We start from the raw sequence: 15,911 nt of genomic DNA on the forward strand, positions 1-15,911 counted from the left end.
CCAGGAGACAGCTGCTATCCATTGATTTAGTAGATAAGGCTTTTACCTGTGGAGATATGGGTTTGTCTGTGCTCTTTATCTTCCCCGAGCCTCTTCCTTGGTGCATGTAGGATACTGCTGTTATTGACACTGTTTTCTGTGTGTGTTTCAGGTTTTCCCAACGAGCCTGCAGCCGACATTGCCCTGAACACAGTCAAGACCTGGATCGAACAGAATCCTGATAAGGTAAGGCTGCGCTTCTCAAGCAGTGGTGCAGGTGTCAGCGCTGGTACTGCTGATAATGTCAGTGCTGTTGCTACCACGATCGTAGTGCTAGTTCTAGTTTTGTCATTGGTTTAGAACTGGCTTATTCTGGTCAACTGCATGTTAAGTCTCTTTGTTTTAGGCTTGATTTCCGTCCAGAGTTAGACTTCATATAGTTGTGTTTTAATCCCGGTTTAATCTCGGTTTAGGTCTCGGTCTGTGTTTGCTTTTAGTTGGTTGATTAGTCCCAGTTTTAGTCTTACGTTTTTCATCGATCAGATCTTGTTTACTCCTGGTTTGGTCCTGGTGAAGTTATGTTTTTTTGGCTATTATTATTGGCTTTTTTAAAAATATTGGTTCAGATTACTGCAGATTTATACATGCCATGAACTGACTTATGCTTGCTAAAGGTACGCCATGTAACTTTTCTGCTGGACTTCTTATTTCCATTGAGATGTTACTGCTTTGCCTGAAATGTTCCTCAGCATGACATAAAATCCATGGACACAAACAGGTGACGGCATCAGTGTTTTCAACAAAAACACCTGCAATTGAATAAATGGAACATAGGAGTTTAACAACATAAGCATGACATCTGCAGGAGACAGATTCTTCACCAGAAAAGGTTCCATAGTGCACCTTTAATTATTGTCAGAGGTTGTACTTTGCCTAAGACTCACTGAGGCAGGACATGTCTATAAGAAGCAGTATTCGTCGATGCCAGGGTTCCTATCGGCCGGAACAGACAGAGATTCACCTGCTCGCCTCGATCAGCCGCTCTGCCTGTGTCGGGCATGCATGTCAAATTAAAAAGCCCTGCTGTGACTAATTGGGGCTTAAATAGGCTGTAGACTGTTTAATTGGTCCATGGGAGCTATTGGACTCACCCGAACGTGAACATGCATCGTAACATCCTTCCATCCATGCTCTTGTCACAAAATCAATTTCGAATCATTTTTACACCTTAAAAAAAGAAGAAAAAAAAACAAAAACACACGCACAAGTTCAGCTCAATAACATTTAACACAGATGCTGCTAAAATGGATATTGTTAAGATGCAAATGTGGAAATATATGGAGTTCTATGGTCTAGTCATGCGTAGAAATCATCAGCTTTAATGTTTCTGAATTTATCTTGTTGATATTTCATGGCAAAATACAGTGTAACCAAGTCTAACATCATCACAGAAAATCACCAATTCTCATTTACTGTATTTTTAAGTTGCGATGCTGGTGTACTTTGTGAACTGTACTTCAGTGTATTATAATGTTGAGGTGCCGCATACAATTTCTTCAATATAGAACAAAGATTATGCATTTTTGACCATTTTCTTCGCACAAGCACGATACAGACACAAGTATACGAGGATTATTTCTGCTTGTTGGATGAGTATTTTTTAAAGCACAAGAATACACCTACTAATTACAGAACAGCAAAAGAGACTAATGCCAAATCCTTTTTAAAGCCTCTCATTTGGACTGGATTTTTTAGGCTCAACAAAAAAGTGAAAGCGCAAAAAATAAAAACCAAACAGTTATGTTCAATTGCGGATATTAGGCCAGTGGCAGAATAGTCATCTTTTCAATTGTCCACTACAAAGACACAAAACGTTTCAATTTCCCTCCCCTGGAAACGCAAATGGAAGTGGACATTTTAATTTCAAAGCCAATTGGAAAGAAGATTGAGCTGCATGCTGCTTTCAAGGATTTTACCGGGAAGTCACAAGTATTAACAACTTATTATCCAAGAAGCTGAAATATGAACTCGTTTAGGAAAAGAATACTTTACATCGACTGAAGGCATTATGATAAATTATGTGTATTAAGAGTGCTGTGGTGTGGTGAATGGCCGGATTTGATTCTAGGACAATTACCACAGAAAACATGCTTAGGTTGGCGGTATTATTCACTCATTTTAATGGTGTACAACATAGAAAATTATTAGTTTTCTTTAGTAATCACAGCGCTAGTTTTGTGGTGTCTTGCAAATGACTTTTTTTATTATGGTCACACATTTAGTCACATTTTTATATAGCGCTTTCCCACCTTCAAATCACTTTACGTCAATGAACCACTCACCCATTCACACACGCATTCATGCACCAGTGATTAGCAATTATTGTCTTATTAACTTAAAATAACTTAGAACAATAGACCGATGTTCCTTGCGTAAACATGGCTTTACTATTTGAAGAAGGGTCCCCAGGTGCTATACTGTGGTCTCCTATGACTCCTGACACAACAGCGCTAAAAAAAAACAAACCCAAAAACATAATCTGCAGAGGGTAGATCACAATTTCAATTTTTATCACCATTCATGAACCCAAAATAGGTTTATATACTGAGGAATCACTCACCTTTCATTGTGATATCACTAAAATAACATGTAAGGATTTTTATATAGCGCTTTTCCACATCACACTACACTACACACACATTCATACACCAGTGTACGCAGACACTGGGGGCGAGGTGGGTTAAGTGTCTTGCCCAAGGACACAATAACAGCATGCATCTGTAGGAGCTGGAATTGAATTAACTAATGATGTTTACGTGGAGAGAGGAAGCCGCAAACCTTCGGATCAGTGAACCAAACACTCTACCAACTAAGCTACTATCGCCCCCCTACGATTCACTTTATATCCCCGTATCGTCCAGCCTTACTTCCCAGACAGCATACTTTAGCTTAGTGATACTGCAAGCGTATGTCCAGGTAGTAGATCAACGCTTTTGTCTGTTTTTATTTTCACCATCTTTCTTACTTACATTCTTTTTACAATATCACCCCTTTCTTTCTTTCTTTATACTCAAAAATATCTCTTAAACTTGGGCACTGTATTGTATCGTTGACCTTACCCTCCGTGTTTATCATAATCCGTTCCAGAGCCCCGTGAAAGTGAAAAACTATGATTGGATCTTTTAGGGGTCATATTTGTTTACTGCGTCCCGTGTGTTTCTAGTTTCTCACAGCAGACTGAGGTGTTTTATAAGACTCTAGGTGCTGCCGTCTCCTCTTCCCTGCTCCGTAGCGTTATGGATGTTTCGAATGGACCGTGCCAAATGATTGTGCGGTGCGAGATTACTTTGCTGTTGATGTCCTCTGTTTGCGGCTCTTGTTCGTGTCCCGATGATTGCTGTAACATGCACTCGGGGAATCCATCAACACGGCGGCATAAGGCAGGTTTTATGGAGCTTATTGCTGACTGTAAATAACAAGCTAATGTTCCAAGCTGACTTTTGTGGTTGGAGTTGCCTCGCGGTCCCGGATTGCTACTATCTCAGCAACGGGGAGATCAAGTGGAAAGGATCACTATTCATGAACCCATTGCAAATGTCCACAGAGACTTTTCCTGAGGACTATTTGGGAAAGCTCCTCGCGTGCTGTGGACTCTCTCGACGTGTAAAAGCAAGTGCAAGAAAAGCTTTTAACAAGATCACAGAGAGACAAGTGAAACGACTACTACTATTACTACTACTGTCATGTGGAAGCTTAAAACATCTCAACCGCAGTGTCAGTTGTAAAGGAACTGACGTCAGTTCCTTTACAATCCAGGAGATCCAGGAGTCTTCAAGGAATTGTTTGCACGAGATGGAGACAATCCTTAGAACACTCGCTAAAATAGCCAATTAATAGATCTGACTATTTTCTAGGCTAGTCTGGTTTCTAATGTTAGTATTAAATTAGTATTAATATTATTAGGTTAATCCGTAAGTGTGGATTATTCTGGTAAAAATGTATTTGTAAGAGCCTAAATATTTTTAGTTTTTATTATTATTATTATTATTTTTTTTTTTTTTATTATTATCTCATGATCTCATAAGGTTGATTACAGTTGTTTGGTTATGGTGTCAAAATCGTGATATTTTTTCGCACAATAACTGATGATTAACCTTTATTTTCAAAGAGCTTTAGAGAATAAGAAAGACATTAAAATCACAATATAACAAATCAAAACATAAATGAATAAATCACCTACAACTTTAGCTGGGGAAAAACTCCTACTTCAGGCCTGTATAGATTGTTCAGCCCTGTTTTAGATTTTATTAGCTTAAAAAACATCGGCAACCATCTTTCTTTTGTATTTTAATATTGCCTAAATATAGTTTGTTTACTGTAACGTTATAAGGCTTGATAAAGATTGATGCATATATGCCCGAAGATGTTTAACAATGCAGTTTGTTCTATGATGATGAATGAATGCGTGTGTATGGGACCATTGTCAGGGTTTGCGCCTACACAAGTCCACATGATAGATGCCTCCCTGTGTCATGTAATCAAAATATCAGCTCAGAGAATACTGCGGTTTGTCCTATGCCTCTTGTCACAATGAGAGCGCACAATAGGGCAAGACGTGCATTGCAGGTTATGGTACACATCTCAGTTTACGTTCTGTCAAATGTCAAGCTGTCAGTATTTCAATGTTACTCACAGGTTACCAGTGGTAAAAAGAGAAACATGGATAATTTATGTACTCAGTTACTAGTACTGCAGCCAAATTGTACTTAATTGAAAGCAAAAAATGAACATGGAAAATACTGCAAGTACTAGTTACTTTTTAACCCAATTTTGAATTATTTTAGGTCACGCTTTTACAAAAAACTTGATCAATCAAACTGTTCAGAGTGAATTTAGTTGTTTTAGTCATTTGCAGGAGTACAAAGACGCAGATACAGAAGTAACACAGAGTACAGGTTTAAAAATCTACTCAAAAAAAAGTAAAATCACCAAAAATCCAATGATATTAACGCTAGTATTTGTAATTTTACTTTCCACTCCTGCAGATAACACCGAGTCCACGGATAGAATCTCGTATGTGGAACAATAGTAGATAACGGCGCATCCATCTCCAGCTCCATGTAGCTCTGCAGACAGTGTACTGGGAGTATCCACAGAGAGTGTTCGGGTTCGGGGCCATGATAAGGGCCTGCTTAGGGGGAGATACTGGCCGTTTGTCGCTGCATGTCGACATAATGGACTGGACAATGATCTAAGACTGAGGACAGGCCACAGCTCATCAGACCAGGACTCTCCATAGACCCGCAGGAGCCAGGGCTGTGATGAATGTGCACAGCAAACTATGGGCACTTCAGAGATGAGACCATTTAGGCTCGGAAACGGGGATCTCATTATAAGATTTGTATGTATGGAGGAAATGCAATCTTCCCCAAATTTGTTAACTTCACATCTCTTTTGCCTGAGCGCAGATTACTTCCTCATCGCTGAAAGCCCCATTTGCAGAGTTCAGAGTTTGAAGACCGGGCTGTGCAAACTCTTGTCTTTTTATAGATCAAACACGTGACTTTATAAATGAGACCCCACTCTGTTCGGTAGTAAAGATTGTATTATGACTGAAGCTAACCAGAAATAAGAATTACTATTATTTGTGTTGATTTCAATTTTGCAGTTTATTCGATATACAGTTTAAAGCGCCCACATTCTGATCTATGTTATAATGTTTCTTTTCAAACATCAAAAATATACCCAGAGTTGTGTTTTGCTTCAGTCCCACATGTTTAATTCACAAATCCTGCATATTTAGGCCGACTTCTTTTCTCAAACACAAAACTCTGTGCCACCTTGTGATGTCATGTGGTAATACAGGAAGTGCTCCACTGTGTAAACTTTCTACATCTTCACTACGATCATTTTGAGTATTTCAGCCCTGGAATTGCAAACCTCTATGAAACAAAATGTAAAGGGTAGCTGTTAACTTAAACTACCGCTTCATGACATCACAAAGTGGAAGAGACCATTTTGAGCTTTGGAGATGTAAACAGACTAATAATTAAGGATTACTCAAACATGTGTGAATGTAACAAAACACAACTCCAGGTATGTTTCTGAGGAGGTAACAACATTCTAACATGACTAAAAGCTCTTACTAAACTTAAAAAATATATAGAAGTATTTCAATTTTAAAAAGGTAAGGCAATAATTTATGTTTTCAACTACTTTTCTGCAATTGAATTATTCCTTTATGATGCAGTACACTCCAAATTAACTTCAATTGCACAACTTTTTTTCTGTAAAAAAATAAATAAACAAATACATTAAATGAATAAATAAATTAAATTAATGAATTGCTAATGAACTTGCCAGAATATGTGACACAGACTTGATGTTTATCCAGGTATGGGACTGGCACCAGGCATGCATTGGTGTTTCTATGTTCTTAGTAAACATCACTTTGGTCCTAATCTGATCTTTTTTATAGTTTATAATCGATTTCAGTCTTGCGTTATTTTATCCATCAGTGATATGGTTTTCTTACAACCATTAACAGATATTATTTTCCAATTGTGTTTTGTTTCGCGCTCGCAGACTTACCACACCTGTCCACAGCTACATTCCAATTCTCTTTTAATGATCCATAACAATACTCTGAAAATGCTCTCGAGTGCTGCTCAGTACAACTCAAACTGCAGCAGCTGGATGAGAAAAGATGACGTGTAATTGATTAGTGGTGAGTTTATCTTTAAAGCCGTCCCGCTGTGGCCCGTGTGCTCTCACTGCTCTACAAAGGCCCCTGGTGCCAGTATAAAATGCATTCCTAAAAGCACCTCCATTCCCATTGTGGGCAGTACACAGGCTGTGGTCAGGCAGAGTGCATCCTTTAATCTACACTCACTGCACCGATGGACAATAGATGAAAGAACAAGTCACCTCTGCTTCTCTTTCTCCTCCAAACCAGTGGAAGAAATACAAAAAGTGTAAACAATGTAGGGCTGAAGTCTGTAATATCTTCAGACATGTACATACGATGTCCATTGATTAAAAATATATAAATTATTCCTTAAAAAAACATTCTACTGATTAAAGCTACTATCTGTAAGTTTATTTGAAATTTTCTTGGGAATTTCCTGATTAAATTATAGGTTTTTGTTTCATTCACAGATATTTGAGTAACCTGTTGTTATTATTAGTCTGTCTACATCTCCAAAGCTCCAAATGCTCTCTTCCACTTTGTGATGTCATTTAGTGGTAGTTTTCAAGTTAACAGATACCTTTTACCTTTTGTTTAGTAGAGAATGGCAATTCCAGTGTTGAAATAATCCAAATGATTCTAAAGAAGGTATATGGCACTTCCTGTATTGCCACATGACATCACAAGGTTGATAAGGAAACAACATCATAACATAGATCAGAAAATAGTGTAATATGAGCCCTTTAAGGTTAAATTTTAAATGATGGTTCTCAAACGTTTTGGCCCAGATCTGCTTGATACAAATGTACCCTTTTCTGCTCCAAACGTCACCATCCAGCAGTGCGTCTGTGCCATATACACATGTGCACATATTGTATTCAGCCGTTCTTCCTGTTCATATTCCTCTCTGGCGCTGGTTTGCCTCCATTTTCCTGTGTAATTTGGTTTAATTCAAGCCTACATTGGTTTAATCTACACTTGAATAATGTGCTCTGACACTTTATTTGGCTCTCTTCGATGTGCTGTGGATGGCCAAGCTTTCTAATGAAGCGTTTCGAGGGCCAGCAGCAGCACAGCATTAGTGACACGCTCTCAATATAGGAGACAGATTGGGAGTTTGTAATAAGGCTGCACTGCAATGCTACAAGACTAAAGTGTAAATGTTTAGAGACTTCACCTTTCACCAGCTTTAGTCTTAAGCACTGCAGTGGGCCATCGGAGCTCCCAAAACAGGTGTTTACATCCTTCTCTGGATCTCTGAACGGTCTCTTTACCTTGTGCCATGTGTCACTGTGAAACGCTGATAATACACGCACCATTTAAGAGGCATTGGTGATACATATCAGAGAAAACTATGAGAAATAAATAGTACAATATGTTTGATGTGGACATATAGGTTTAAGGCCTGTCTGGCTTTGGTGGATGACACATTGAAGTCTTATTGTCAGTGAGTGAGTAAGATGGATGGCCGCTCTTATCGGCAGTATTGTCACCTTCAAAAGAATATTTTGTGCTTTGACCTACTTCATAACACTTTTACACACACTCACTAAATAAAGGCATATTTATCAGATACTGAACACACAGCGGTTAAAATGATGATAAATTGCCTTGTGAAGCACCAGCATCTCATGTGTACAAGTCCCACCCCTCATCGAGATAACATCTGTTTCATCAACGTGTTTTTGGTCTTTTAAACTGAATCAAATGTTTTGAGTCTATTGACAGATAATAATCTCTTGGCTTCTGTGGATTTGTGCTTCTTTTTTTTTGACGAAATGTTCCCAAATCCTTGTAAACTGTCTGCGAAGTGAGCAGCCTGATGTTCTACAACACATCAACTTTGATAAAGCTAATCAATATGACACACACAGGGGAGAATTGATGAGCCGCGAGCTAGCATATGTGCACCTTCAAAAATACTGCTTTACCGGCACAATTCTACAGAGCAACAAACAGGCAGGATTCAAATCATCATCTCATTTAAATGATCAGATGATTACTCTAACTTAGACACGGAGCGCGCTAAAACAAAGACGCAGATGTTTTGTCTCTTCCGCAGCATGGGATTAAAATGGTCTCTTTTGGTCTTTTCCATTTATTTAAAAACTTGAAAACATTTTTACTGTGAGTGGGGTTGCCTCTCCACAGACATCACCAGTAACACGGCCTGATGGAGTCACCTACTTGTGTCCATTGAGATACATAATCCTACATGTATCTAATCCTGGGATACATTTCCAGGCAAAGCGATTACATAAGATGGGCATGTCCAAACTATGGCCCAAGGGCTAAAAGCGGCGATCAGACCAGTTTTTCTTGGCCCTCAGGCTTCCATATGAATTGGCCCATATTATTTTAAGCAGCATTTTTTTATTGGAAGTTTTGAGAACTCTACCTTGATAAAGCTAATATCAAATATTTAGTGTGTCCCTATGAGGATTTAAGCATGAATAAAGGTCTAGCGGCTCAGTCTAACCCACACAATTATTCACCGTGTTGACTAGCAGTCTCCAGCCCTCCATCGGCCCTCAGCTTTGTCTGTGTTTTGATTGTGGCTCTTGAAGAAAAAAGCTTAGGCACACTGGTGATAAGATAAGAGAACATCTCCATGGAGACAAGTCGATGACAGACCATTCACCGGAAAAGAAACAGAGTGTACCTCAACTTATAAATTTAAATAAATGAGAAAGAAACACTTATAAATCGACGAAAAAGAAATCCGTGCTGTTACATGAACCAGCTCTACAAGTGAAATCTATGCTGAGACCGGAACATTTTAGAACAGTAGTGCTGAAATGTTCCGATCAGTGTTATTATGTCTGTGTAGTTTTTTATTGCCTAGAATTCAGTCAAATTACACTGTTACGAAATGCATTTGTTTGGACTGTAGGGGTCACATATGTACAATTCATGCCCTGAGGAGGAGGATAAGGAAGAGGAGGCTGATGTCGCACTCTGGACACTTTTCAAAGCCAACAGTGGTCCTTTGAAGTCCCTATCTAGACCCTCTGAGAAACACTGAGGCTGAGAGGGTCCTGAGAGCATTCGTAACAATGGCTCCGATTGGGCCCATATAGAGACGGGATATGGGATAGTGCATAATCAGACTGAAACTGAAGCTATAGTTCTGTTAGAGACTTATACTCTATTTAAAAGCATGTTTTCTCTTTATTCTCTTTAATTTTGTGTTGAATACTGTGGGTTACAGACATTGGGATGAACTTGTTTCTCAGAATGCTGCACATACTTATTTTAAGATGTCTTCACTGGAACCAGCTACTTCAGTTACAAGCTGCTGCTGTCCATATACCTGTGAGAAGAGGGCCTTGTACTTAACCTTTTTAGTGACATATTCTGCTTTCCTGTAAACAGTTAAAGGTATATCCATTTGCGACCTTGTACGGAAAGTATGTAAAATTAGTTCATGTAGGACCTGGCTTGTGTAGATGGTACCTTTCTCAGTGTATACATACAGGGAACGCTCCTTTGTAATGTAAATGTGCCTACTGTCTGCACCTTCTTCTGATCAGATAAAAACTTCTTTCAGCGCTCTACCTGTTCTGCAATCGCTTCCAGCACAGTTATACTATTCAATGTTACTATTGCTGCTAACATTCTAATTAGAACATACCATTTAGCCATTATGAAACATGAAGAACAAATATTTTATTATGTAAGACTCAGGGTTACTAACTACTTAATTAATTTGAATGAGTCCTTTAAAATACATATCTTCAAATTATGTAACAGTTTAAACTCAAAATGATCACTTTATTATAGAAACAAATCTCGTATCCCATTGAATTACAGGAATAAAATTGTTCAAGTAAAATTTCTTTCCATACTAGATGATGGAGATATAATATACATGCAGACTTCAGCCTCTACTTTGAAACTTTTGCATATACTCTTTCGCTCAGCCCTTTGTTTCATAACAGGTAATGAATTTAAAACTCATCACTGCACACTGTATGGAAAAGTACTTTGGTCATCTGTATCTGTCAGAGCGACACTATATAAAATATATTTATAAAGGACGACTTAATACCCTGCCTGAATATCTAACTTGCTTTTTGAACTTTGACACAGAAGCTTTAAAAATACAGGATCACATGATTGTCTCTCATTGGGTTGTCCCTGTATAAATAAAGATAAATGAACTAGAATGAAAAATAAATGTAATACTCTAACTCCTAATCCTAACGCTATATTAAAGTTATAGTCTGGAATACATACAGGATATAATCATATCATCATATCATAATCACAATACTGAACTCTATTATTTTTACTTTGAACTATAGATAAATGAACTGTATATAAATGGACATAGCTAACCTGCTAGCTGCTGCACTCCGAATAGGAAGTGATCATGGGTGCGCTTCGGGCTCCATCAGCTCATCACTTTATATTTGAAAACTGTGGCCCCTTTCTCTGTAACTGCTGCTGTCAAGCTCGTTATTTTGGTCTTAAAATGTTCCTTTTCACTCGCTCTACGTGATTCTGGTATCTTTTTCTTGCTATTGTGTCCATAACTCAAGATATGAACATTAATAAGAGACAACTCAGCTGCCTTCTTTCCCAGAGGTCGCTCTTAGCAACAGGTTTGATTGACAGTGTTGCTAAGTGGTGGCTCCCTGCTAAACCAGCGGTGCTCTTGGCTCAGATTGGCTCTATGGTTACTATGAGTGACGTCACATTTAGTCCACTTCTTTACACAGTGTATGCTTTGAACACAGCTATACAGTATACTATAATCCTCTGTGATTCAGATGAAATGGTTTAGTTGGATAAACCCTGCACATTTGGCAGTTGAAACACATTGACAAGTGCATATGAATGCTCTATTAGCTTTCTCTGCCACTGCATTACTTTCCTGGTTTCAGTGCCAATACATGCAGTGTAGCCTCATACATTAGTGGCAGCCATTTGGCCCAAGGCAGGCAAATGGGGGTTTTATAGCTTTTTATGATCTGAACATTTTATTATCTGGATTTCTCTGGGTAATATGATGGGTGCTCTTTGATTCCTGTGACCTTTCTGATTTAGTTCAAAACCACTACTTTCAACACTTGAGTACATTTGAAAGATATGAATCCAATTTGCAATACAATGAATTTATTCTTTAAATATAAAACGGCTTGAGTTTAATCTGAGACATTTGTGGTTTTAAAACATGAAGCAAAGTTTATTGTAAAAGACTAAAGCTACAACACTTTGCGTGTTTATCAGGCTTCCTTTGGAGATATGTTTCTACTGCTGTGCTAATGAAGATTAAGCCTATCAAAGACCAAAGGAGAGCGGACTGAAAATAAACGAAATGTTCTGAGAAGTGTGGATACTGGACTTTAAATGAAAGAGAGTCTGCTTCATGTTAGTATCTGATAAAACTGTGTGAAACAATAAATTTAGCAATACCAGATATGATTGACAGGTGGATTACCCAATCAGGGACACGCACATGATTCATTCATATCAAAACAGGCATGACTGCTTAAAAGAAAAAAAAAAGAAAGGCAGTACTCAAACTCTTTCTGTCCCAAGTCCCTCATAAAAGTGATTTATGTTGCAACATGCATGATATTTTGGCTGTACGTTTATATATGTAATCTAGACAGTACATCAGACTGCTATTGCCATAACAGAAATGCAAACGTGACACAATATGTTTAAAACAGACTTTGCCTGGAGTGAAACTTAATCTTTGTTCTTAAACTTGAGACAAATTTCTGTTGGACCGTGGAGGTTGCATCAGTTTCACATCCAGAGACAGCAAATTTCTCTTGATTGCTATTTCATTGTTCTCTACTTTGTAATAAAGATGAATCGCCTGAAACGGCATAAAGTTCATTTAAAAAACCTGCAGCAAATAACCATTGTAAATGAATATTCAAATAATGATATGATCTAACGGAACTACCTCTGATTGTGTAGGTAAATTGGTCTTTTAAAGTTTGTGTGACTAAATTAGAGAATGTATCGTTATCTATTAAGTGTATATTAAAGGGCCCCTATTACGCAATTTTCTGATCTATGTTATAATGTTTCCTCATCACAAACAGACCTGGAGTTGTGTTTTATTCCATTCACAAATGTTTAACACAAATCCTGCATATTTAGGCTGAGTTCTTCTTTCAAACAGAAAACACTCTGTCCCACTTTGTGATGTCATGTGGTAATACAGGAAGTGCTCCACTGTGTTTTAAAACTCCATACACCTTCATGGGAATTATTTGGATGATTTCAGACCAGTATTTGCCAATCTCTACCGAACTAAAGGTAAAAGGAGCTGTTAACTTGAAAACTACCTCTTCATGACATCACAAGGTGGAACAGAGCATATTAAGTTTTTAAGTTTTAGAGATGTAGACAGACTAATAATAAAGGGTTGCTCAGACATGTGTGAATGAAACAATTCACAACGCTAGGTATGTTTTTGAGGAGGTAATAGCATTGTAAGATGACTTAAAGCTCACGAGTTATTTTTTGCGCTACATTCAAAGAAAATTGGTGTGAACAGCTCAGTGCTTTTTACTGTTATATTAAGGTTTATGTGAGTCCATTGTACTGTACCACATTGGCATTGGAGTGGCACGGTGTCCTGAGATTATATTGTAGCCCCTCCCCTATGCTTACTGAGCTGGAACAAGCTATCTTAATGACATGCTAATTGATTTAGTGCAGTGCAGATAGCAGTGTAGGCTGGCACACCGTGATAAAGTGGAGTAGGTCGAGCTCGGCCTTTAGAGGAGACTCATCAAACTTAGCTCTTTCATTTTCCATGTGAATACATTTTTACACTACACTGCCCACCTGTGTGTCCTGAGCTAAGTGTCTAAGTGTCATTTTGGGCCAAAAGCTGCTCCTCTTTTAACTCTCCAAAGCACTTTGTCATAAAACGTACTCAGAAAACCCATGACACCAAAAGTATTAGAAGACAAACATCTCAGTAGCACCGTGATTCATACCATTTCTGTTTCACTGACTTGTTGTAGACTTTGTTATTGACTTCTAAGTATAGCAGTCTAAAAATTCAAATGTATGTAGTGAAAATTAGCTTTTTCAGGTCTTTTTATGGACCCATTTTCCAATACCTGTACGTTTTAGAATCTACCAGCTGGGTTCAACAACGCTGCATTGTAATTTTCTAGAAATAAAATCACCCAATATAGAAATGTTGATTTACTGTGAAATGTTGTGAATAGACAGAACCAGTAGCGTGGTCCCTACATTGTGATGATTACCACAGTCCTGTAGGGTCAGAATGCAGGTCAAACTCAATTCTATGATATTGGCCTTGAAGTTGATGGACCGGTTTGTATTAAGTTCTTTTCAATCACTATTACAGTTTACACAATGTCTTCCATAATACTGTATAAGCTGACTTGTTCTGCCTACATGTCCCGGGCTTGACTCCTGCCCCGGGCTGGATGGGAGGTGCTATTACGTTGCTTGTTGCCGTGTGATTGCATGGTCTCTGGCATGTGATTAGGGGGAATGGCCCGTATCTCTCGCCATCTCAAAGGGGGATCAAATCAGCCTCAAAGCCTGGCTCCGGGCGCTGGTGCATTTGAAAGTCAATGTTTTCTTTCTGAGCATAAATTACTTGATCAGGCCAGTCTTTTGCCCAAGGTTGTATCCAAAAGGAAGTCTTGCCATGGTTTGGAGGTGAGAGAGTTTGATGTTTACATATGTTACGTCCTCATCAATTCAGGAGGTTTACTGTATAAATTTGAAGCCGTTGGGAGACCCTTTTCCACATCAAAATTCCACGCGTAGCCTATATCCATTTCTGCAGGAGATGGTATGTTCAAATGAGTTCATTCCTTACCTACTACCCGGAGAGGTGAGGCAGGAGAAGACGGTCATACTTCCCCCTTATGTCCAATTGATCGGTTGAACTATAAAAGGATGTAAATGCTCTTCAAAGTGGAGCTAAAGGTTGCGGCTGCGCTTGAGTCATGCTGTGTTCAGAAGCACAATCCCCCCACGCCGCTCCCCTTTTAGGCCGCTTTGTATCGAGCAGCCCAATGGAAAATATGAAACGCTGCGTGTCATTATTCGTTGTGATCTTGGCGAGAAGTGAAGCAAATGATCTTGTACACCCTTTTGTCGTCGCTTGCTTTCTTCTCCACTGCAGCCAGGCAATTGTAAGAATGTTGTTATTAGTGTTAGCATCACAAGAAGTTTGAATATTTACGGCAGATTCAACAGATCATGAAATTGGCATGAGGTCCAGTATAGGCATTTTTCTGTCTTTTAAAGGGGCGCTATGTAAAAATAGTAAATTATCGAATTTTTACATTTCCACCTTCTAGCACTTTACATCAAGGATTAAACCAATTTACAGTATCTCCATGGAAGCAAATATGTGACGTAACCAGGCCAAGTTAAAGGACAGATCTGTGGAGACGTGACGCTGCCTGTAATGCCATAATTGATAATTTATCCAGATTTGGGACTGACTCAAACCACAATCATAATTCTCCCTTTTGTGAACTTCTACCTTTCGTCCTATCTTCTTCCTCCGTGTTGTTGTTTGCCTGTACTGTGCAGTGAGATAAATGACGGTGTGAGCGGTGATTGACAGGGGCGTGTGCCGTGGAGGGCAGAGGTACAGAGGCTGCAGCAGGAGGAGTGGTACATGCTGTAACTCACTGAGGTCCATAGATAAGACCAGTGCTCAGGTCTGCTGTGTGGCAGAGCAGAGTGATGGATGAACGGGAGCCTGGTGAGGAGAGAGTCAGGTTAGAACTGGGACATGTCAGTCTCTGCTACTGATGGTACTCTGAAGTGGGTGTAGAGGTTATCCAAGGCTGTACCGTATTGTTTTTCTTCCTAACTAGCAGTAAAAATTGTTCCAATGCCTTTACCCTGTTCTATTGTAAATTTTGTTGCTGTTGTGGAGCATTTTAAGTAGTAGTGTTAATGACAGAGCTTGTATTTTTGATAGTTATTAGCAAAAGGTAGACCTCTTTGGATCTTCATTCAGCGGCAGTGAAGGATCGGTCAAATGCAGTGGACGAACTTTTCTCTAACAGCAAAGTTTTACTTATATTGGTCAGTTGCACCAGTTCTTCCAACTTAAGCTTTATTTCACATTCTAGGCTAGTGTCCTCTAACTTGGACACTAGACAAATACAGTGGGTACGGAAAGTATTCAGACCGCCTTAAACTTTTCACTTTGTTATATTGCAGCCATTTTCTAAAATCATTTAAGTTCCTCATTTATGTACACACA

General features: G+C 38.8%; 1 protein-coding gene across 2 annotated transcripts in view; it reads left to right on the forward strand.

Annotated features, from left to right (window-relative positions):
• Positions 1–15,911, forward strand: part of macrod2 (mono-ADP ribosylhydrolase 2) — a 595,671-nt gene that overhangs the window by 429,475 nt on the left and 150,285 nt on the right. For both annotated transcript variants that reach the window (XM_033979597.2, XM_055227511.1), the window contains exon 8: positions 152–225. In XM_033979597.2, the coding sequence (XP_033835488.1) occupies positions 152–225 (74 nt within the window). The remainder of the gene's footprint in view (positions 1–151; positions 226–15,911) is intronic.

This window comes from Periophthalmus magnuspinnatus, chromosome 15 (assembly GCF_009829125.3).
Source record: "Periophthalmus magnuspinnatus isolate fPerMag1 chromosome 15, fPerMag1.2.pri, whole genome shotgun sequence".
In the NCBI taxonomy this organism is placed as follows: Eukaryota; Metazoa; Chordata; class Actinopteri; order Gobiiformes; family Gobiidae; genus Periophthalmus; species Periophthalmus magnuspinnatus.